This window comes from Delphinapterus leucas, chromosome 13, assembly GCF_059928025.1.
Source record: "Delphinapterus leucas isolate spDelLeu-1000000601 "Yukka" chromosome 13, BTC_Dleu_Yukka2, whole genome shotgun sequence".
NCBI lineage: Eukaryota > Metazoa > Chordata > Mammalia > Artiodactyla > Monodontidae > Delphinapterus > Delphinapterus leucas.
In genome coordinates, this window is record NC_143141.1 from 11,072,602 (window position 1) to 11,095,362 (window position 22,761).

General features: G+C 45.3%; 1 protein-coding gene across 1 annotated transcript in view; it reads left to right on the forward strand.

The window, feature by feature from the left end:
* The window catches only part of ACOXL (acyl-CoA oxidase like), a 372,543-nt gene that overhangs the window by 165,401 nt on the left and 184,381 nt on the right, over nt 1-22,761 (forward strand). The window contains 1 exon segment of the mRNA XM_089922788.1: nt 12,237-12,353. Coding sequence (XP_089778914.1) covers nt 12,237-12,353 — 117 coding nt within the window.

Here is a 22,761-nt window from a genome sequence, read left to right on the forward strand (position 1 = left end):
TATAAAGTCTAAACATTACATATAAAGCAGACGTAAAATGACTCTGAAAGGTGGAGACAAGAAAGCAGACCAGCTAGGACCACCAGACCCAAGGGATGGCACGGTGGGGAGTTCCCTTGTTTTCTTTTTGACTCATATATTCTAGACTGGGTACTGGTGAAGCTGACAACTCAGAAACACCAGTAAGAAGGCAAAAAAAGAAGTCTGCTTTGTTTAGCCAAAGGACTAGGAAAAGACACTCAGCAAGACAGAAAACTTTTAGGCAGTACTGCTCTACTTTAGTCAAACACCACAGAAAGAGCTGTGTTCCCTCTTACCCATGCCAACAAAGGCCAGGTGGGAAGCCTGGACTTCTGCTCTGCCCACGCTATAACAAGCTGCACCAACTCTGCCACCACAGTGGTGTCAGAGAAGGCCAACCAGGGAGCTGGGACTTTCATCCATGCCAGAGGGAAATTCACACCACCCCCTGGGGTGTCAGTAGAGACCAGGTGGGGAGCCTGGACATCCACCTGTACCCAGTACCTCCTCCCACCTCCTGCTGTAGTGGTGTCAGAGGAGGCCGAGTGGAAAATCAGAACTTTCACTGCCATTCGACAATAATGATGCTCCATCCGTCACCATGTCAGTGGAGGCTACATGGGGAGCCAGATTTCTCACCCCTACCCAGCAATAGGAGGAACTCATGCCCATCACTGGGGTGTCAACACAGACCAAGTAGGGAACTTGGACTTCTCCCTCCACCTGTCAGTAATGACTCCTTTCATGTCAGAGAAATACAGAGGATTTAAATAAGATCCAGAGTCTCACAACATAACATGAAAATGTACCTGTTTCAGTAAAACATCACTTGTCATACCAAGAATCCGGAAGATTTCAAACTGAATGAGAAAACGTAGTCAATAGATACCAACACTGAAAGGACAGAAATGTTAGAATAATTTGAAAAATAGTTTAAAGCAACCCTCATAAAAAATGCTTCAAAGAGCAATTACAGACACACTTGAAACATGAAAAAATCGAAAGTCTTGGCAAAGAATAGAAAGTCTAGGCAAAGAAATGGAAGATATAAAGGAAAGCCAAATGGACTTTTAGAACGGAAAAATACAATAACCTAAATAAAAAACTCAGTGGATGGTGTCAGCGTCAGAATGGAGGGGAAAGAAGAAAGAATCAGTGAACTAGAAGATTAAAAAAGAGAGAGAATATCAATAAAACAAAGAGCTGGTTCTTTGAAAAGATCAATAAAATTGACAGACCTCTAGCAACATTGTCAAAGAAAAAGCAAATTACTAATATCAGGAATGAAGCAAGGGATATTACTACAGACCCTGAAAACATCAAAAGGGTAATAAAATAATACTAGGAACAACTCTGTAAACAGAAATCTGAAAACTTAGATGAAGTGGGCCAATGCTTTCAAAAACAAATACTATAATTCAGCCCATATGTACGACAATTTGAATAACTCTATAACTATTAAGGAAATTGAATTAATTTAAAACCCCTTAAAAAAATCTTCAGGCCAAATGGTGTCATTGGAGAATTCTGCCAAACATTTAAAGAATTAACAATAATTATATACAGCTCTTCTACAAAATAGAAGAGGATGGAACACTTCCCAAATTCATTTTATGAAGCTAGGAGCATCCTGATTGCAAAGCCAAATAAAGACAATATAATAAAAGGAAATTACAGAACAATATTCCTCATAAAAGTAGACACAAAAATCCTTAGCAAAATATTAGGAAATAGAATTTAGCAATGTAAAAAGAATTATGCACCATGACCAAGTGGGGTTTATTCCAGGATGCAATGCTGGTTTAATATTCAAAAATCGATGTAGGGCTTCCCTGGTGTTGCAGTGGTTAAGAATCCTCTTGCCAATGCAGGGGGCACAGGTTCGAGCCCTGTTCCGGGGAGATCCCACATGCTGCAGAGCAACTAAGCCCGTAAGCCACAACTACTGAGCCCACGTGCCACAACTACTGAAGCCCGCCCGCGTGCCTAGACCCCGTGCTCCACAACAAAGAAGCCACCGCAGTGAGAAGCCTGCACACCTCATTGAAGAGTAGCCCCCGCTCGCCGCAACTAGGGAAAGCCTGCGTGCAGCAACGAAGACCCAACACAGCCAAAAAAAAAAAAAAAGCCAATATAATCCACCATATTAATAGGCTAAAGAAGAAGAATTACATAATCATAATCAATTGGTAGAGAAAAAGCATTTTAAAGATTCAACATACATTCTTGGTAAAAACTCCCATTTAAATAGGAATAATGAGAAATGTGCTCAACCTGTTAAGGAGCATCTACAAAATACATACAGGAATGCCTTGTTTTATTGTGCTTTGCTTCATTGCACTTTGCAGATGTCGTAGTTTTTTTACAAATGGAATGTTTGTGTCAACCCTGTGTTGAGCAAGTCTACGGGCACCATTTCCCCAACAGTATTTGCTCACTTCGTGTCTCTGTGTCACATTTTGGCAGTTCTCACAATATCTCAAGCTTTTTCGTTATTATTGTATGTGTGATAGGGATCTGTGATTGGTGGCCTTCGATGTCACTCCTACGACTCACTGAAGGTGCTGGTGATGGTTGGCATTTTTTAGCAATAAAGTTTGTTTAAGTTAAGGTATATACATTTTTAAAGACATAATACTATTGCACATAATAGACTACAGCGTAGTGTAAATTTAACTTTTATGTACACCGGGAAACCAAAAAATTCACGTGATTTGCTTTATTTCAGTGGTCTAGATCTGAACCCACAAAATCCCAAGGTGTGCCTGTACAGTCAACATTATACTTAATGGAGAAAGACAATGCTTTCCCCCTAAGATTGAGAAGGCAAGGATATCTGCTCTTACCACTGTTATTCAACATAGTGATCAAAGTTGTAGCTAGTACAGTAAAGAAAGGGAAAAGCATATAGATTGGTAAGAAAGTAATAAAAGTGTTTCTATATTCAGATGACTTGAATGTTTATATAGAAAATCCCCAAATATTTACAAAAGTCCTAGAACTAAGAACTGAGTTTCAGCATGGTCACCAGATACAAAATAAACACGCAGAAAGCAATTGCATTTTTATATACAATGAACACAAGGATACCAGAATTTAAAATATAAAATAATAACATTTACAACTGCTCATAAAAATTGAAATACTTAGGTGCAAATTTAACACTTATATGCTGAAAACTGCAAAACACTGATGAAAGAAACCAAAGATCTAAATAAATGGAAAGACCTACCATGTTTATGGATTGAAAGACTCTGACGTTGTAGGCACCCTTACTTCTAAGGCTATGGATTGAGAGGGAAAGTGGATGCAGCAGCCAGCCCTTGAGCTACTCAGGCATGTCCCATTGCCAAGAGCAGTCTAAAGCCAGCCTAAAGCATTAAGAAGTGGATGCCAGCCCTAAAGAGAACTTCATTACTTGGCTTTCATTTCCAGATGCTCAACCTCAGTGAAGGAGAACCCTGGAGAGTGTTGGGGCCTCAGTGTAGGTCTCCTTTCTCTCACTGTGGTCAGGCTTGTGTCTCCAGGATGATAGTAGGCTCTGGCTGGCTCTTTGGGCAGGCAGGATGCACATGGACCCTACACCAACCATAGTACGGAGGGGAAAGAGGAGAGAAGGGCTGGCTTCCAAAGGGGTCAGCCCTCTTGCTTCCACACGCTAATGACCAAAGTGCTGGGGCTTCTGCAATACTTCTGCAGTGGTGCTGTTGATAGAAGATCTCTCTCTCCATATAGATGATTTTTAAAAGTATGAAAATAATTCAACAGTGAAATCATTAGGCCACCCCAGGGAGTTTCAGCTGCAATTTATAGCTCCATGTCTCCCGCCGTTGTAATTTTGTTTTGCATTCATTAGGATGTGAGTTTTTTAAAAGAAAAATCTCAAGGAATCACAGTTCTGACGACTAACATTAACCACCGTGTCACTCACAGATATTACTAAGACTATAATTCTGAAAAGTAAATTAATCTCCCTTGTGTGGGAGCCATCTGAATAACATTCAGGTTCCTCTCTAGGGTAGGCTGATGGGCTCTGGAAAGAATCTTCTGCTTCTATGGCACCATGATACGAAGGAAGGCTCTGCCTGCACCACCTTTCCTGGCTTTATTTTGTCCACCTTGTCCCTCCCTGGAATTTGGGAAGAAGAAAACTGGCTGGTGTTCTTGGGTACATAGAAAGGCAGGTGCTTTTCGAAAGCTTCATGTGCTTTCCAACACACACACACACACACACACACACACACACACACTTTTTTTCTAACATATTAGTTGACAGCTTGTTTTCTTTTCTGTCAGCAATTTCATTATCTTTAATGTTGAGTGGAGGAGACTTTCCTCTTCACCCTGAAAGTCTTTTCACAACAGCTTTAGTGATGCAGAATAGCTTAGTGCTTTGTTTGGGTGAAAGAAAGTGTTTCTTTTGGGAAATTTTTAAATGGCTTTCCTGGATCAAGGATGAATAGAATAGAGGGTGATCCTAGGAACTTGGGGTAACGGTAATGACTGTGGTGATGACACCTGCCATGCCTTGAACACCTACTGTGTGTCAGGCGTGGGCAATGTCTCCCTTCGTTCCCTCTGTCATCGTCAGCCCCGATTTAGGACTGAGGCACCCGAGGCTCAGTGAGTTTGTGTAACTTGCCCAGGAGAAAACGACAGGGGTCAGAGTCTGTATGCAAGCCAGGTTTGTCTGATCCAAAGCCTGGGATTTAACCACTTTGTCCTGCCTCCCCTCCTGTGATGCCTGGGATGGAGTGATGTTGACTTGGCCCCAGGATGGCCTCCTGGGGGCAGCAGGAAGCTCCAGAAGAGGATAAGAACAAACTCAGCGGAGAGGTAGCCAGGTTCTCTGTGTTTTATTGTGAAGGCGTTTGAGCCACAGTGTGTCAGGTCGGACCCCTCTTGCTGGTGTAACTGAACCCTCAGAGAAGAAGCTGGAGTTGGTCGACCTTCAGATCCAAGGTGACCCAGGGCTGGCTCTCTACTGGTCCTTCACATGAGGTCAGCGTCACTGTGGTTACAGCCCAGGGTTATGATGTTGGCCAGAAGTGGCCCACACAATAGAAATATGGAGACAGGGTCATAGGGAGACTCTGCCTCCTGTTGTCTCTTTATCTGAAGGACTTCTGGGGTCTCTACTGTGGTCATCCATCCACTGATGGGAGGAAGTGGCCTGATCCCAACCTCTTATGGTTCTGTAGCCTGCTCCCCTTGGCACTGCTCTCCCAGTGCTAGTGGGTGGGGTAGACAGTCTTTGCAGCCTAGGGTAGCAGAATGTCAGTCCCCACCAGGCTGTGACTGGTCACGATTTTAGACCCATGAGTTTCCTGTTGGGGAAGGACTTTTTTTTTTTTTTTTTTTTGCGGTACGTGGGCCTCTCACTGCTGTGGCCTCTCCCGTTGAGGAGCACAGGCTCCGGATGCACAGGCCCAGCGGCCATGGCTCACGGGCCCAGCTGCTCCGCAGCATGTGGGATCTTCCCGGACCGGGGCACGAACCCGTGTCCCCTGCATTGGCAGGCGGACTCTCACGAACTGTGCCACCAGGGAAGCCCGGGGAAGGACTTTTATGTTCCTGGGTTTTGATTTGGTGTGACCTTTGAGAATGGAAAAAAAGTAACAGCAAAGGCTGTTTGTCTCTGCACTCTATGGCCAAGAAAACACGGGCTCTAGTGTCTGTGTTTGTGTGTTTGGGGTGGTGGTCCCTGCTCTTTCTATATACCTTTGGACACTGATACCAAAGCACCCTCATTTTTTCTGTATCTGAAATATTCTCATGTTTAAAAATTGCCATTTTCACTCACCCCATCACAACCATTGAGGTTCATCTGTTCTTTTCTGTGGTTGGATTGAAAGACTGCTAAGGGGTGGGAGAAAAAACGGGGTCTGGAAGGTGCAAAAGGTAATTGTTGGGATCTCTGCAGGATTGGAAGGGCACTTTGAGAACTCTTCCTTGGGACCATGTTGCATATTTAATCACAACCAAGGCTACTATTAAAGCAGCACTTATCTATAGACTACATACATACACTTCTCCCATCTCTCCTACAGATGGACTGAAAATTGCCCATTTGGGGAATGACACCTAAAACATGGTGGAGGTCACATGTGGAACCTGATGTTTAAGGCAGGATTGCTTTGTCAGAGCCCCAGGGCAAACTAGTAAATGTTCAACTTAAAAAAAAAAAAAGTAGCTAAATTTGTGTGCAGCCCAGCCCCTTCTGTGATCCCAAACTTGACCCCAGCTTGGGTTCGTTGGGACTGGGTTTGGTGAGGCTTGGGGCTGGGAGTCATGTGTCTATTCTATGCATTACTGGATAATAAGTAGCCAGGTTTTTACATCCTGGCCGGCCAGCTGAACCCAATCTGTTGGGTCCAACCGGTGCCATTAAAATATACTGCTTTGGGAACTCTTCTCAATACCCTGTAATGACCTATATGGGAAAAGAATCTAAAAAAGAGTAGATATATGTATATGTGTAACTGATACACTTCGCCATACAGCAGAAACTAACGCAACATTGTAAGTCAACTATAATAAAAATTTTAAAAAATATCCTGCTTTGTAACATATTTTCCCTCTGGGTTTCTTTGTCCAGGAACATCCCAAAGAAGGGGAGAATTAGGGACAGATGGGCTGTGGGCTCTCTGAGAGGCTGGGGGGGTCTCCATTGGGGCCAGTGAGAATGGGGCACAGTGGTCCACCTCTGGGGCACTCACGGGCTCCCTGAATCCCCTCTGTGGCTGAGTTATTAACGAGGGCAGGTGGCCACAGGGAGTGTGGCCAGGGCTGAGGAATCTGCTCAGCTTTTGTCCACAGAGGTCAGCCCTTTGACAGAGAAGGAGGAGAGTTCTGTCCTCTGGCAGCAGGGATGCCTGTAACCAGATTGCACCCCCAGAAATCTCAGGATCAAGGATGGAGGCCCAGCCACAGAACTCTCTTCCTTCCACTTTGACTGACTGTCATTCAGAGCAGGCTGATGCAGTGATGCTGCAGAGCAAGAAACACGCAAAGCAATTATCTTTTTAGTAGGTCACTGGCCTCCTTCGGGAGAAGAGACCAGAGGGAGAGCTGGGGAGGCAGGCAGCCCGGCCCTCCCCAGAGGCTGCGTGTGCAGTAGCTGCGTGGGTGATTAATAGCTGTGTCACTTTCCACGAATGTTGCTTTAAGCGGCCGTGTTCAAAACTGAGTGGGAACAAAATAAAACAACCCCAAAATAAATGTTTCCTCCAGTCCTTATGAGTTGCTGGAATCCAGAAATAGCTTCTCAAATCTATCATTTTAAATGGCATCGTTCACAGCTCTCTCACATGGATACTGTGATGCACACACATCACTTTCTCTTTTTAAAGACCATGAAAAATTTGAGCTCAGTGACTTTGGGGTTGTTTTCCGGCCCTGAAATAAAAATTATGTTTACAGAGAAAAATATAGCCTTTACATGGGTTTTTAAAGAAAAATAGTAACCCAGGGGAGGAAAAGGACAGGAAGAATATTGTGTCCATATAGATCATAAACTGGAACAGTAAAAACGTCTGGCAGGCAGTAATTGCTGGCCAGCTGCAGGGATTGTGGTCCTGTGAGTTGTGTTCAGGGCAGTGTGCCAAGACGCCGGCAACCAGAGGACTGGCCTGGACCATCCCAGCCCTCCGTGAAGTCGACTGGGGCCTGAGTGTGTAAATAAGAGGGTGACCTCCTCCGGCCAAGTTCTCTCAGAGCACAGAGTCTTGAGGCCGCCTCTCTCTGATGCCTCTGTTGGAACCAGGCTACTGGCTTGGGGATTGATGGCAGTCTTAGGGATGACTCTGGCAGCATCTCTGGTCAGGAGAAGGTTCATTAGCCTTGAGTGTCATATTGATATTTTCCCCTGGAGAAGCCAGAGAGCACATTTCAAGGGTGAGAAGCCCATGAGAACCTCCTGGCTCAGTGCTTGGGAAACTATCAGTGTCTCGGGCCAGAGAAAGGGAGGGAAAGAGTGTGGGTGCTGCCTGCCTTCTGCCCACTCATTTGTTCCTTTCTCGAAAAAAACCCAACCCCAAGCCAGCAGTGGGTGGGCTGTTGGGCATAAGGACAGGGTGGGTTCCTCATCTTAGTTGCTTAGTTGCTCCATCGCTGTCGTAAATGCCCACTGGCTCCCACTCGGTACTCCAGTGTCTGCCAGTTGGGCTTTTATCAGAACATCTATGAACAAGCGAACATTCCAAAGAGACGTGGAGGGATGGGTGCTGGAGGAGTTGGGTGTGTTGCTGCTGGGAGATGGCAGGACACTACATCTGTCACCTTGCTTTCAGTCTCTCCCGCCCACTCACACCTGGCCAGGCTGGGGCGCCTGAAGACAGAGCAGGCCTACCCTCCGTGAGCTGTGAGTCTTGGCCCCAGGTGCTGTTTTAAGATCCTAGGTTGGAGCTTCCCTGGTGGCACAGTGCTTAAGAATCCACCTGCCAATGCAGGGGACACGGGTTCGAGCCCTTGTCCGGGAAGATCCCACATGCCGCGGAGCAACGAAGCCCATGCGCCACAGCTACTGAGCCTGAGCTCCAGAGCCCGCGAGCCACAACTCCTGAAGCCCGCGTGCCTAGAGCCCGTGCTGTGCAACAAGAGAAGCCACCACAGTGAGAAGCCTGCGCACTGCAACAAAGAGTAGCCCCCGCTCGCCACAACTAGAGAAAGCCCGCACGCAGCAACGAAAACCCAATGCAGCCAAAAATAAATAAATTAAAAAACCCAAAAAAACCATAGGTTGTATTAATTGTTTAGGTATGGTGACAGGAGACGACACATCAGGAGCCCACTGCCACTGAAAACATAGCTTGTTACTTGCAGTTCCCAAGAGATGGAGGGATGCCATGCCATGCAGGGCCACCTGGGGAGGCACCAGGGACAGTCAGAAGTCAGAGGGAGTGAGGACAGGAGCTTTTACTGGGGGAAGGCATGGGTGAGGCAGGATAAGCAGGCTAAGCAGGTTCAGGGTTTTTTTGGTTTAGGCTAGTTTGAATGATTTCAGCAGGTTTGGGGGCCCTGGGGGCTGTCCTAGTGGTCTGGCCAGGGGGAGATTAGGGCAGGGGAACAGTGGCCCAGAGTGAAAGAGCCCCTGAAGGAGGTGGTAGGGATGCGGGCTCTGGATTGGCTAGTTGGCAATGAAAGATGTAATCCTTTGCTCCCTCAAGGAATTGGCGAGTCCTGGGAGGGGCAGTCCCTCCAGGGTCAGCAAGGGCCCAGATGGCAACGCATCAAAACATGTGGTTAATACAGGTGCACACAGCGCCAGCATGAAAGGGAAAAGTGCTCCCATGTGGGAGGAGTAACAGATGAAATGCTCGGGGCAGTCTGGGGAGAAGCAGCTGCCTGCTTTGATGGCTTCAGTTTGGTGTTTGAAGGGGTGAGTCCAGAGAGGGGAGGACGTCTCAGTGGGAGGAGAGGGCTGAGCCACCAAAAATAGGACGTGTGGTAGTTAGGGGTGAGGTTGGCTGCAGGCAGAGAGTCTGCCTGGACAGAGGCCCAGTATGGGAAGGCGTCTGCGGGGCTTAGCAGGAAACAGTTGGGACCCTCAAGTAAGGCCAAAGCAGGTCTTGAATGCCAAGCTGAGGCATTTGGATTTTATTCTGTATGAGCTGCCAGGGCTGTTTTGCCCTTAGGAATTCTCCTAATGAATTCATAGACTCCTACAGAATGACTCCGCTTGGCTGTGTATCATAATCACAGAACTTAATTAACAAATTAGGATGCTGATGTAAATTTATTCTGGATGAAAAATAGAAATCCACTGTGGCAGGGCTTGAAAATGCAGTGCCTCCCAGGCTTGCAGGTAACGTCGGCGAGTGGAGAGGGCTCTGGGGATCGTGGGGGGCGGCCATGCCCCCAGTGGAGGGGTTGACGGCCTCAGACCTCCAGGGAATCCCATCATGGGAATGGGGTCCAGTGTTGCCAGATTTTCTTTGTTTTCAAGAAAGCCTGGAAATGCAGATCCTTGTTGTGAAATCACTTGGTCGCTTGGCAATGCATTAGCTAAACTCCGTCCTCCCTATCAGCACAGGGGAAGGCACTGAGAGGCCAGCTGTGTGGACCCTTGGTGGCCTCTTTCTGCTCTCCTGTCACCCCAATTGAATTGTGAGGCTCAGAGAGGAAATGGGGTGATTTCAAGGTGTTCCTCCATTGGGGAACTGAGGCACGGCAGGTCAGGGGTCAGATCTGGCATCCAAAGACCTTCTGTGAGGTCGGAGTGAACCAGTCTGTGGTGCTTCATTGGTATTTCCTCGTTGCCAAAACTCATGAATTCTCTCATTGATTCAGTGAATATCGAGCGCCTGGTGAGTGCCGGCCGAGACCAACACTACACACACAAAATCAGAAAACGTGATGGGATACTGTCTCAAAGTATATTCTCGTTGTAATTATTTTTCAGCAAAACAAAACCTAAAAGGCGCTGTGATCGGTCCCTTATTTTGCTGTTGCCATGAGGGTGATGCTTCCTGCAATGATGCTCTGGCACCAAAGGAGGAAATACTGGTGACCGACAGGGTGGGATGAGGGGGTGATGGGAAGGAGGGATGCGCGAGGCTCTCCCTGCCCACGCCACCTGGGCTGCTTCCATCCGTGTCCTGGGCTGTGAGCTTCAGGCTCTGAGCTCCGTGCCCAGGCCTGAGCCTTCTTGACCTTGGGGGACGCCTGGCGCCTCGGGTGATGCTGGCACCGAGCAGGCCCGCAGATGTCCCCCAGGGGAGTGAATCGCATGTGGCAATAGCTGGTTTCGGTGGAGAAGAGTTTAGCCACAACGACCATAGGAAAAGTTCCAGTAGAAACACAGCATTTCAAAATGCAAGTTAAGAGAGTGGGTACAAACGGAGTTTGTAGAATGACCCGACATTATGGTGACACCATTATTGGGTCTGTGACTGTTTTATTGGTTTCACGATGATCTGGGAAAAGCTGAGAGGTTTTCCTACGGACTGTCAGGCTCCTTTGGCACTGTGCCCTGTTGTGGTTGGGATGGACGGAGGACATGGGCAAAGGCAGGGTGGGGTCATGTTCCTCAGACAACTATCTGTGGGGTGGTTAGATGGCGTCTGGGGAAGCTATGCTCATGGAAAACGAGCCTGCGCTCACAGTGTGCCTGTGTGTGCTGGTTGTTAGGTCTGTCCTCACTGCCCCCCACCCACACGAGATGGCCAGGTTGTGAATTCTAGATGCTTTATGAACTAAAAAGATCTTGGTACCCTCCTTTTAATTACAAATAGGAAGAACATTAAAGCATGCAATTATGACCCAGAAAGTATCAAACAAAATTTTTAAAAATTTGCTGTTTCCTCTCTCTCGTTGAGTGATTGATGGGTATCCTCATTTCATTGGCGTCTGAAGCACAGGTTTGCCCTGCCTGTTGGATAACCTAGCACGATGGGCACCTGTGTGCGTACGTCTGCCTATGTGTGCACGTGTGTGTGTGAAATGTTTCAGAAATTGACGTTAAGATCGGAGCTGTTCACGGAAGGGAGGCTGCCAAGCCCAGGATTGTAGAGCATCAGCCTGCATGGGGCAGGGGGGTGACCTAGACAGGCGGGGCTTGTGCTTTCTGCAGCCGCGGGATTCTGTAAGATTAACCCACGGGTGATGCCTGGGGACAATCCCACCCCACTTTCCAAGCTGCTCTGAGGAGGACCTCTGTTCACCCCTACGCAGCTGCATCAGAGCGAAAGGCAGTGCTGTCCACAGGGCACGGGGTTTAAGGAAGGATGCTGAGAGCGCCTTTTGCACGAGGAACTGCAGGGCAGGATTTAGGTGGGCTGCAAATAATGACCCACCTGCAAATCTGACAGAAGCACCGGGGTTGGCGTGGCCTCCTTGTTCAGACTGTCCTTTTGAAATATGTTCTAGGGTATCACTCCTGTCCTATTAATTATGTCAGGAACTTAGTAAAGCTGAATAATTAATGATCTCAGTGCACTAGGAGCTATAACATGCCACGTAAATGTTAAGGAGTAAAAATTACTCTGCGTATTAAATAGATACCCTGCTTTAAAAATATTCCATGGTGGGAAGGTTAATTTCCAGAGCAGCTGAAAAGCTTTTTGTTGGACTCTCTTCAGAAACTTTTGCCACCTTAAGTACATTTTAGGAGGCCGAGGCGTTCTGTATCTGAAGTATTTGAAAGACAAATGGCTGTTTGGGATGATGTTGCCTATTGGATTTTGGTAAAGTTGTGTCTGCTTGATTCTCTCTAGCCAGAGGCAGTTTGGGCCCAAAGCCAAGGAAGAGGTCAAGATTATTGAGCACCAAACACAGACCCTGCGGCTGATGCCTCACCTGGCCACGGCCTTGGCCCTGACCTTCGCCAACAGGTGAGATGCCTCTGGGGGTTTGCCCTCTTGAGGTGAGTTTGCGGCTCTGGCATTAATAGGAGGCAGAAGAGAGAGGCAGGCAGGGGCTTCACTTCTTTTCTTTTGTAAAAACTTTTTTATTTTTTTAAAATTTACTTTTAACTGTGAACACGAAAGAGTCTGTGGTTAAAATCCAGTGCTCAGGTCAAACTTGCCATCTGAATCTTGGTAGTCCATATATCCTGATGATGGGGTCCACGAAGAATTTGGGAAGACCTGAACTGACGCTTCTCTAGAGTTTCTAAAAGAAACAGACTCAAACAGTTGAAATTTCTCTACCTCTGAAAACGGTTCTAATTTATACTAATATTTTCAAAAATAGGTCAAGGTGTGCACATATGGTGGCGGGCTATTGAATAAAAGAGCAGTAGGGGCTTCCCTGGTGGCGCAGTGGTTGAGAGTCCGCCTGCCAATGCAGGGGACACAGGTTCATGCCCTGGTCCGGGAAGATCCCACATGCCGTGGAGCGGCTAGGCCCGTGAGCCATGGCCGCTGAGCCTGCGCGTCCGGAGCCTGTGCTCCGCAACGGGAGAGGCCACAACAGTGAGAGGCCCGCGTACCGCGAAAAAAAAAAAAAAGAGCAGTAATAATACTGTAAATTCACACAGAACTTCACATTTTACAGCTGGCTCTTCTTATCTTTGTCTCATAAGCCTAGACATTGCCTGGGCAGTTGTGGGTCATTACCACATGGTAAAGATCAGAAATTAGGAGATTTGCCTAAGATCACAGGGTCCAGGAGTGGGTGGACTGGGAATGTAACTCCAGACTTTGGACCCTTATCTGTGTTCTTTCCTCCCCGTGCAATCCTGCTTCTTGTGGGAACTACGAGAATTAATTTCTGAATAATTTAGAACTGGCGTGTGTGTGAAACTGACCGCGCCAATGGGTAAGCTGGTGCCAGGGTTTATGAAAAGAAGGTGATTGGAGAGATTCTGCCTCTGGTGTGCTGCTGGCTTGTGGGGCTGCTCGGTGCTGCTGGCCTGGCTGGGAGGAGCTTGGGTGGGCGCCCCTCTGCCCTTATGCGCTCAACACTGGGATACTGGGGTGTGTGAACGGTGAATCCTGCAGGCTGAGCTTCGGTAGCAGCACTAAGATTGATCCAAGCCACCTAGAGGAAAATGTAAATCACTCACATCTCACATCTTCCTTAAAATATTCTTGAATGTCTTTTGAGGTTGAATTTGCATATTGTAAAATGCACAGATTTTATTGCTCAGTGAGTTTTGATAAACATATACACTGGTGTGATGAACACTTAAACCGAATCTAAAACATTTCCATCACTCCACAAGGTTCCCTCGTGCCCCTCTGCAAGTTGCCCCACTCACCACCACAGCAGAGACAACCACCTTTCTGATTTCTATCCCGATAGCTTTTTCTGCCTGTTGTTGACCTTCATATAAATGGAATCATACAGTATGTCTTTGTGGGTGTGTCCAGCTTATTTCGTTCAATGGAATGTCTTGATGTTCCTCAATGCTGTTGAGAGTTTAATTTTTATTGCTGAGTAGCAACATTCAGTGAATAAACCACATTTTTTTTTTTTTATCCATTTCTGTCACTGATGAACATTCAGGTTGTTTCCACGCTTTTAGCTTCTGTGAATAAGCCACAGTGAATATTCTAACACAAGTTTTTCATTTTTCTTAGGGTAAATGCTTAGAGAGGACTTGCTGGGTGTTGGGTATGTGTATGTCTAACTTCATAAGAAACTACCTTTTTTTCAGGGAGGTAGGACCATTCTACACTCTCTTGGGCAATATATGGGAGTTCCAATTGCTCTGCATCCTTGCCAGCCATTGTTATGATCAGGTTTTGTCTTGCTTTGTTTTAATTTTAGTTTATTTTGGTCTTTCTAATAGTTCAATTTTATTACCCTAATAACTAATGACATTGAGTGAGTATCTTTTCATGTACTTATTTGCCATCTGTATATTTTCCTCACCCATTTTTTAAAAGTTATTTTTATTTATTTATTTATTGGCTGCGTTGTGTCTTTGTTGCTGTGCGCGGGCTTTCTCTAGTTTCGGCGAGCAGGGGCTACTCTTCGTTGCGGTGCATAGGCTTCTCATTGTGGTGGCTTCTCTTGTTGTGGAGCACAGGCCCTAGGTGCACGGGCTTCAGTATTTGTGGTGTGCAGGCTCAGTAGTTGTGGCTCGCGGGCTCTAGAGCACAGGCTCAGTAGTTGTGGCGCACAGGCTTAGTTGCTCTGCAGCATGTGGGATCTTCCCGGACCAGGGCTCAAACCCGTGTCCCCTGCACTGGCAGGCGGATTCTTAACCACCGTGCCACCAGGGAAGTCCCACATCCATTTTTAAATTGGGGTATTTATTTTCTTATTGTTGAGTGTCAGAGTTCTTTTTATATTCTGGATAGATTCTTTGGCATCATATATGTGATTTGCAACTATTTTCTCCCAGTCTGTCACTTTGGCTTTTATTCTCTTAAAAGTGTCTTGATCAGAGCAATAGTTTTTAATTTTGATTTGATAGCTTTAAATTTTGATTTGTCTTGAAATTGGATAATGTGAGTTCTTTTTCAGAATTGTTTTGACTCTTCTCATTCCTTTTTGCCTGTCCTTATACGTGTTAGAATCATCTTGTAAATATCTACAGGAAAGATGGCTGGCATTTTGCTTGGGATTGTGTTGAACCTATAGATCAAATTGGGGAGAACTGACTTCTTAATGTTGAGACTTCCAATTCATGAACACCATGTATCTTTCCATTTTTAGAGGTCTTCTTAGATTTCTAGCTCCAGTGTTTTGTAATTTTCAGCACACAGCTTCTGCACATATTTTGTTATATTTATACCTAAGCATTTTACTTTTCTTTGGTGAAATTGTTTATTTCTAGTATATGGGAATAGGATTTACTTTAGTATGTTGATCTACAATCTTGTTTGTAGATTTTAATACATATAGGATTCTTCAGATTACCTGTTTCTTCTTGAATGGATTTTTATTTACTTCATCTAATTTGTCAAACTTATGGCAATAGTGTTGGTTGTGGTATTCCTTTATCATCCTTTTAATGTCTGTGGAATCAGTAGTGATTTCGTCTCTTTCATTCCTGATATTTTGTTCTCTCTCTCCCTCATCAGTTTGTATAGGTTTATCAATTACATTGCCTTTTCAAAAAAACAGATTTGATACAATTGATTTTCTCTACCGTTTTTCTGCTTTTAATTTTCTTGATATCTCCTCCAATGTTTGTTATTTCTTTCCTTCTACTTGCTTTGCTTTAATTTCTTCTCACTCTCTCTTAAGGTGAGAGGTTAGGTTACTGCTCTGAGACCTTTCTTCTTGCCTAATCATTTAGTACTAAAATTTCTCTCTAAACATTACTCTAGCTGCATCCCTCTGCTTTTGATACGTTGTATTTTCATTCAGTACAAAATAGTTCACAGTTTTCCTTGAGACTTCTGCTTTGACTGCTTTGGTTATTTGGAAGTACTGTCATGGTCCAAGAACATATTATGAAGGATTCTGTTCTTTCAAATTTAAGGCCCAGAACACACACACACACACACACACACACACACACACATCTAACACATTCCACGTTGCGAAGAATATATTTTCTGTTATAGTTGGGACGATAGTTCTATAAATGCCAATTAGGTTAAGTTGGTTGGTTGTGCTCTGCAGACTATATACATTCTTTCTGATTTTCTGCCTACTTGTTCCATCAATGGCTGAGAGAAAGGGGTTGGCATTTGCAACTATAATTATAAATTTGTCCATTTCTTCTTTGAGTTTTATTAGTTTTTGTCTCAAGGATTTTGACGTTTTTTAGATGCATATACATGTAAGGATTATTATATTTTCTTGGACAATGATCCCTTTATCATTATGTAATTTTTCTCTTAATCCCTGAAAATATTCCTTGTCCTGAAGTCTATTTTGTCATATTAATATAGCTACTCCAGGTTCCTTTTCTTTAGTGTTTTCATGGTACGTCTTTTTCATACGTTCATTTTTAACCTGTCTATATTTTTAAAGTGGGTTTCTTTGTAAAACAGAGGATAGTTAGGTCTTGATTTTTTTATCCAACTTGAAAATCTCTGACTTTTAGTGGGTGTGTTTAGACCAATTGTATTTAAAGTGATTGTTGATATGTTTGGATTAAAATCCACATTGATAGCTGATTTTTATTTTTTCCATCTGTTTTTTTTGTTTCTTTTTCCTTTTTTTCTGCCTGCTCTTAGATTAAATGAATATTGTTTATTATTCCATGTTATCTCTTTGATTGACGTTATTTATACTACTTTTGGAAATATTTTCCTTGTTGACCCAGCGTTTACAGTATACATCTTTACTGAATTAGAGTCTGTGTTGAACTATTATACTGCTTCCCCTGTCGTGTATGGACCTAAAACAGTATATTCCAAATTCCTCCCTTCCATCCCTTTTTCTGCTATTGTTGTCACATAATTTACTTTTAAATATGCTGCAAACACACAATATATTGCTACTGTTTTTCTTTTACATAGTTATGTTTTAGAGCAATTAAAAATCAGTAAAATTGAATTTTATTTTACCTTTATTCAATTGCTAACACTGTTAATTTACTTGTATAGATCCAAATTTATAATTGATACCATATTTGTTCTGCCCGAAGAACTTCTAACATTTTTCTTGTAGAATAGGTCTGCTAGCAGCGAATTCTCCCAATTTTTTTTTTTTTGAGAAAGTCTTTATTTCTCCTTTCTTTAAAAAAGACATTACCAATATGTACAGAGTTCTGGGTTGATAGTTTATTTTTCTTTGAGCTTCTTAATGATCTCACTCTATAGGCTTCTTGATTCCTTGATTCTCATGAGAAAACAGCCATCATTTTTCTGGCTGTTTCCCTATATTCCCCATATATGCCCACTTTAACTGCTTTTGAGATTTTCTCTTTTTCTTTAATGTTCAGAGTTTGATTATGTTGGCCTAGGTGTGGTTTTGTGGTTTTGTGTGTCTGTGCTGTTTGGAGTTTGTGGAGCCTCTGGGATCTGTGGGTTGAAGTTTTTCATCAAATTTGGAAATACTTTGGCCATTATCTCTTTAAATATTTTTTCTGCCCCATTCTTTCTTTCCTATACAGATGTCAACCTGCTTCATACTGTCCTACATGTCACTGAAGTTATGTTCTTTGTTTTCTTTCTGCTTCAATTTGGATAATGTCCATGGATCTGTCTTCAAGTTCTCTGTTTCTTTCGTACACAATGTCCAATCTACTAAAAAGGGCTGGTTCCTCCCTGGAATTCAGCTCATCAAGGCTCCCTGCAGCATTTGTTCTTTGGGAAAATACAATTTTTATTTTATCCACTTTCCTTCTTACTGTTATTAAGGGAACAAAAGTCTCTGGTGTCCTTTTATATCTTAACCCTGTGACACTTCTTTTAACCTCAACGATTCCATCTGAAGTTGTCACTAACTCTCTACAAAGTGTCCCTCACCCCATTATACCCCTTTTGCCTTCACCCTTCCAGCCTTGCTTCAACTAAGCCAGATATTTCTTGACACAGAGGCTGGTTTCCAGTGGTTCTCTGATGTGCTTTTTAAAAACTACAGACTCTGTGCACCCACTCCCATGATTCGGATTCACCTGGTCTAGCGAGCATCCCAAGGAATCCAGAGTGTGTGTACTTAAGCTCTTTGGTGATTCTTATGAGCAGCCAGAGCTGAGAACCACAGGAACTTTTTAGGGAGTTTCCTAGCGTGACCTGGAAATAAATTTTGCTAACAGTTAAGAAGCAGCAGTATTAAATTATCATGAACATGTATACTGGATCAAGATAATCTGACAGTGAAACCTAAGAATGTTTTGCACGCATGCCAAAGGCAAAGAAAATTCTTCTTTGAATCTTTTGCCCTGTAGAACTTGTGACTATTATGAAGAGGCAAGGCTATCTATACATTCACTTCTTAACCCACTATTTACAAATCCATGACACGAGAAGTTACTAGACCACATAACAAAGAGCACTATGTGTTCCTCATTTATAGTTTATATAGGTATAAAATACATATTTGTATATATGTATATATAAGTTTATAGATATATACACTTATATACACCCATATTTGTATGTAACAAAAGCGTTATATGAATCAACATGTTTTTTTCCTTCAGCTCCATTGTTATTTTTTAGACTGATGTAAGCGTCATATACCTGGATTTTGTAAGAACTGTGTTGTCACTATTAATAAAAATTAAAGTTTCTCTTGATTTTAGGGAGATACTCGTCAAAGGCAGAGAAGTAGAGAAGTAGAGATCACCGTTCCAGGTTTAGGTTTCAAGGGAGAAAGGAGAGGTAATAAATGGAAATTGACTAGTAAAAAATAAAAAATCACAGAGCCCTTACCATGTGCCATGCATGGGTGAGACAGTGTTGAACAGGACACATCAGACATGTGCCCTCACCAAGCTGTCAGTCTAATTGCCCCCGGGACCTTCCTGATTTCCTTGACCTTCACCTCCCTGGGCCTTCTGTGGTCTCTGGCCGAGTTCAGTGTCCCCCTCGTGGCTCTGTTTTCTTCCCCTGTGCCTCCTCGGTGGCAGCAGGGGATTGACCCACTGAAAATCTGGTTAAAGGAATCCCCAGGACGAAGTGCCTCAGCTATGGGGGGAGGAGAGGTTGTCTGTGTTTTGAAACAGTGCCGGGAGAAGTTGGTGTTTCTGTGACAAAATCCAGCTCTCCTATTTCTCATTTACCATGCCGGTTGCCTCTCCTCCAACTGGTGAAGAAATAGTTTAATGAAGTTGGTTGTTACATGACAAATGCTAAGTACCTCTCCCCCCTACACACCCCACTTTTAAAAAACTAAGGTTATCAAACCTTGGTTATAGGTCCCATCTCTCAACTCCCGTGGACCTAATTCTGCCAATCAACTGGCTTCAGTTTCAGGGTCTGGGTAACTTGAGTTTTGATGGGTTAGATGTTTGTTCAACGCATTCGGTCCCCCTCAAGTGCAGAGAAACACTCGTGAGCATCCGGACATTCAGGTGTATGTGGCTGGAGTGGGAAAAACAGGCCACTAGCCACGTCAGTGGCCCTGTCTCTCTTCCCATCTAACGTGACAAAAGCACAGATAGAGCTTCACGTCACAGTAACAAACAGGTCACGGAAGTGAAATGGGACAGCTTCTTCCAGGGCACATCACATATATTCGTGTCTTCAGCAACCTTACGGCACCTTGCTAGTAGGGCTGCCAGGTAAAATACAGCCTCCCAGCTAACTCTGAGTTTCAGGTAGCCAACGCACACCTTTGTAGTCTAAGTATGTTCCCATGACTGCAACAGGGAGTGTGCCCTTAAGCTAAAGATTATGCATGGTTTATCTGAAATTCAAATTTTACTGGGCGTGCTCTGTTTCTGTTTGTAGAGTCTGGCACTCCTGCTGGAGTTGGACGTGGTCCCTGCCACATGGAGCTTGTGCTGCCTTGTCTAGGCTTTGACAATAGTGGGTCAGCAAGTGGACCTGGTTCCTGACCCCCTCCCGTGCCCATCGCCTCCACAAGCCTGGAGACTGGGGGAAGGGGGAAGGACCTGCTTGGCCCCTAGTGAGCCCCCTTCCCCCTACCCAACCCCCTACCCCGCCCCACTCATGTTCTCCTAGCCTTGACAAGGAGGGGACAGAACCGGCTGGCCTTTGGTGCCTGTTTGCTCTGGAAGAGGTGGGACCCATCTCCCCACTGCCTGCCGAGCTGCCAGGCAGAGCCAGCTCAGTGGGGAGGGGACTGTCTCAGCGGGAGCATCTGTGCCAGGTGACGGACGGCCACCTGAGGAGCCTGCCAGGGCTCTCCCCCTGCTCTCTCTCTCTCTTCAGAACTGCAGAGCTTTGCCCTCGTCCCCTCATCACACCACCTGTGTCAGGTCCCTCTCTGGGCCCTGAGGACTTGGCAGCCAACAGCAAGGTCACAGCCCTGCCTGGGTGGCCACGTGGCCAGGGAGGATTCCTGTTTTCCCTTTGGCTGTGGGTGCCCATCCTTGGGTCACTTATTAACCTCCGTGGGGCTGCTTCCCACCGCTGAGGCCCCAGTGTCCTGCGTGCATCCTGGCCCAGTGCCTTGCCCGTGGCCCGTGGCATCTGGGTCTTACTGGACCTGCAAGCCGATGCCCTCTGTTCTCACTCAGACTGTGACCGTAATTAATGACTGCGGTGGGAATACATGTTCGATCACCGTTAGCTGCTGTCGTGCCGTCACCCCCGAGACGCCTCAGACTTCCCACCCCCATCCTGTCAGTCACCGCATTCTGGTGATTTTTCCTCCCTACACTAAAAGCACTCAAAGCTCACCTTTCCTGGCATCTCGCCTGGACCCTCCCCAGCTCCTCTCTTGCCTCCCTGCCCCGCACGTCCAGCCTGGCCCTCGTCAAATCTGTTCTCCGCAAGCACGAGGCCCGAGATGAGATCTGAATTCTCACCTGCCTGCTGGGACCCTCCTGCGGCTTCTATATTGGATGAAACTCACTCCCTCATGTGGCCTTGGGGCACCTTCCCCTGCCTGGCCCCTGCTGCCCCCAGCCACTCTTCGTGTCTTCTGTCCTCCACCCTGTGCTCAGCCTCACCCCTGCTTCAGCCTTTCTTATAGGCAGCCTCCGCACCGCGCCCTGTCACTCACGCCTCACATCCTTGCCTCCCGTCACCTGGTAGCTCACTGTCATCCTTTGAGACACAGTTCAGCTTGTCATCTCCTCCAAGTCACCTTCTTCCCTGAGCTCCTCCTGGCATCAGGAGCCCTCTGTAAGCTTCTTGGAGCAGCATCCCGGGCTCCTTTTTTTTTCTTTGCGGTACGCGGGCCTCTCACTGTTGTGGCCTCTCCCGTTCCGGAGCACAGGCTCCGGACGCGCAGGCTCAGCGGCCATGGCTCACGGGCCCAGCCGCTCCGCGGCACGTGGGATCTTCCCGGACCGGGGCACGAACCCGTGTCCCCCGCATCGGCAGGCGGACTCTCAACCACTGCGCCACCAGGGAAGCCCCCGGGCTCCTTTTTTCATTTCACCATTACTCTTGCTTTGTGGTTATGAATTCTTTCAGCATAGAAATCGTGGATTCTTAATTTGGCATCTCCACGTCCTAAGAGTGCTGGCTCTCTGCATGAGATACTTCAACTCAACTGAATGAAATCACCTTGTGTGATTACATCACTCTTGGTGGAGCCCAGGGCTGGCTGGCCAGGGCGGTTGGTCACTGAAATCTCCGCTTGGAATCATCTAGTGGGATTTGCTACCAAAATGAACTTCCTAGCTTAGAAAGTGACCAACAATTTAAAAATAAATCAATATCTGTGGTGTGCCAGCCAAAAGGAGTATTTTGGGTTTGCCTCTCCTGTTATTTATTCCAGCCCAAATGGGCAGTTCAGTAGTCCAAGCTGGGTTCCAGGCCAGGAGGGGCCACAGCACCGTCATGCTGCTGTCTTTATATTGGATCCAGTCCTACTGTTTTTGCCCAACACCTGCAAGGATAAAATTAAGACAATAGCTAATACATATTCAATTGCATACCACATACCAGGCACTGTCCTAAGGTTTTTACATGGAGTAACTCATTTAATTCCTCATGACAACTCAACAAATTTCTCTCTTTTTTTTTTAATAACATCTTCATTGCTTTACAATGCTGTGATGTCTCCATAGCACCTACGTAAAGCGGTGCCTGTCACAAAGTAAGATCTCACTGATATTTGTTGAATAAATGAATGGGTGGAATAATACTTCATAGTTTCAGAAATTCACCAAAGTCCTGTCCTTATCAAAAAATGGGGTTCAGGATAGTTAAGCCCCTTAGAGTTCCTTCACCAAATGAAGACTGTCTATAACTATATATCAAATACTACCTATAGTATTTGATAGGATTTATAGTACTGTTTATGATACTACCAAACTGTGATTTTAATACAGTCCTGAACTCTTATTGCCAAAATGTCTTGTTTGCTCTTTTTATGTAATACAGATTTTTGTAAATTGAATCCTGCCCTGTTGCTGACTTAACTGTTTTAGAGATACTCCATCTGCATTTCTAATGAGCCTTGCCTCGATGGTGGGTTCTGATTCTTCAAATGGACATAACCTATAAGGAAATATTCCACGTTTCTAGAAGCATTCACTTAAGTAAACGGGTTTGGAAATGAAGAATGTTTCTGCCATAGTATCCCTATTTTCCAATTTATCTCTGGGCCCCTCTGAGTTTCTTGTATCAGACTTTCTTAAGACATGTGCCTCTTGGACTCTTACACACCCTGAACACAGAAGGGTTTCTCAGAGCTCCTTGGCAAGCAGACGTGAGAGCATGATAGTGGATAAGCGCCACTAGGGGAACCGCTCTGTCTGGCAGATGGCGGCTCTTCCTCAGCAGGGCCCATGTCCTGTCAGTG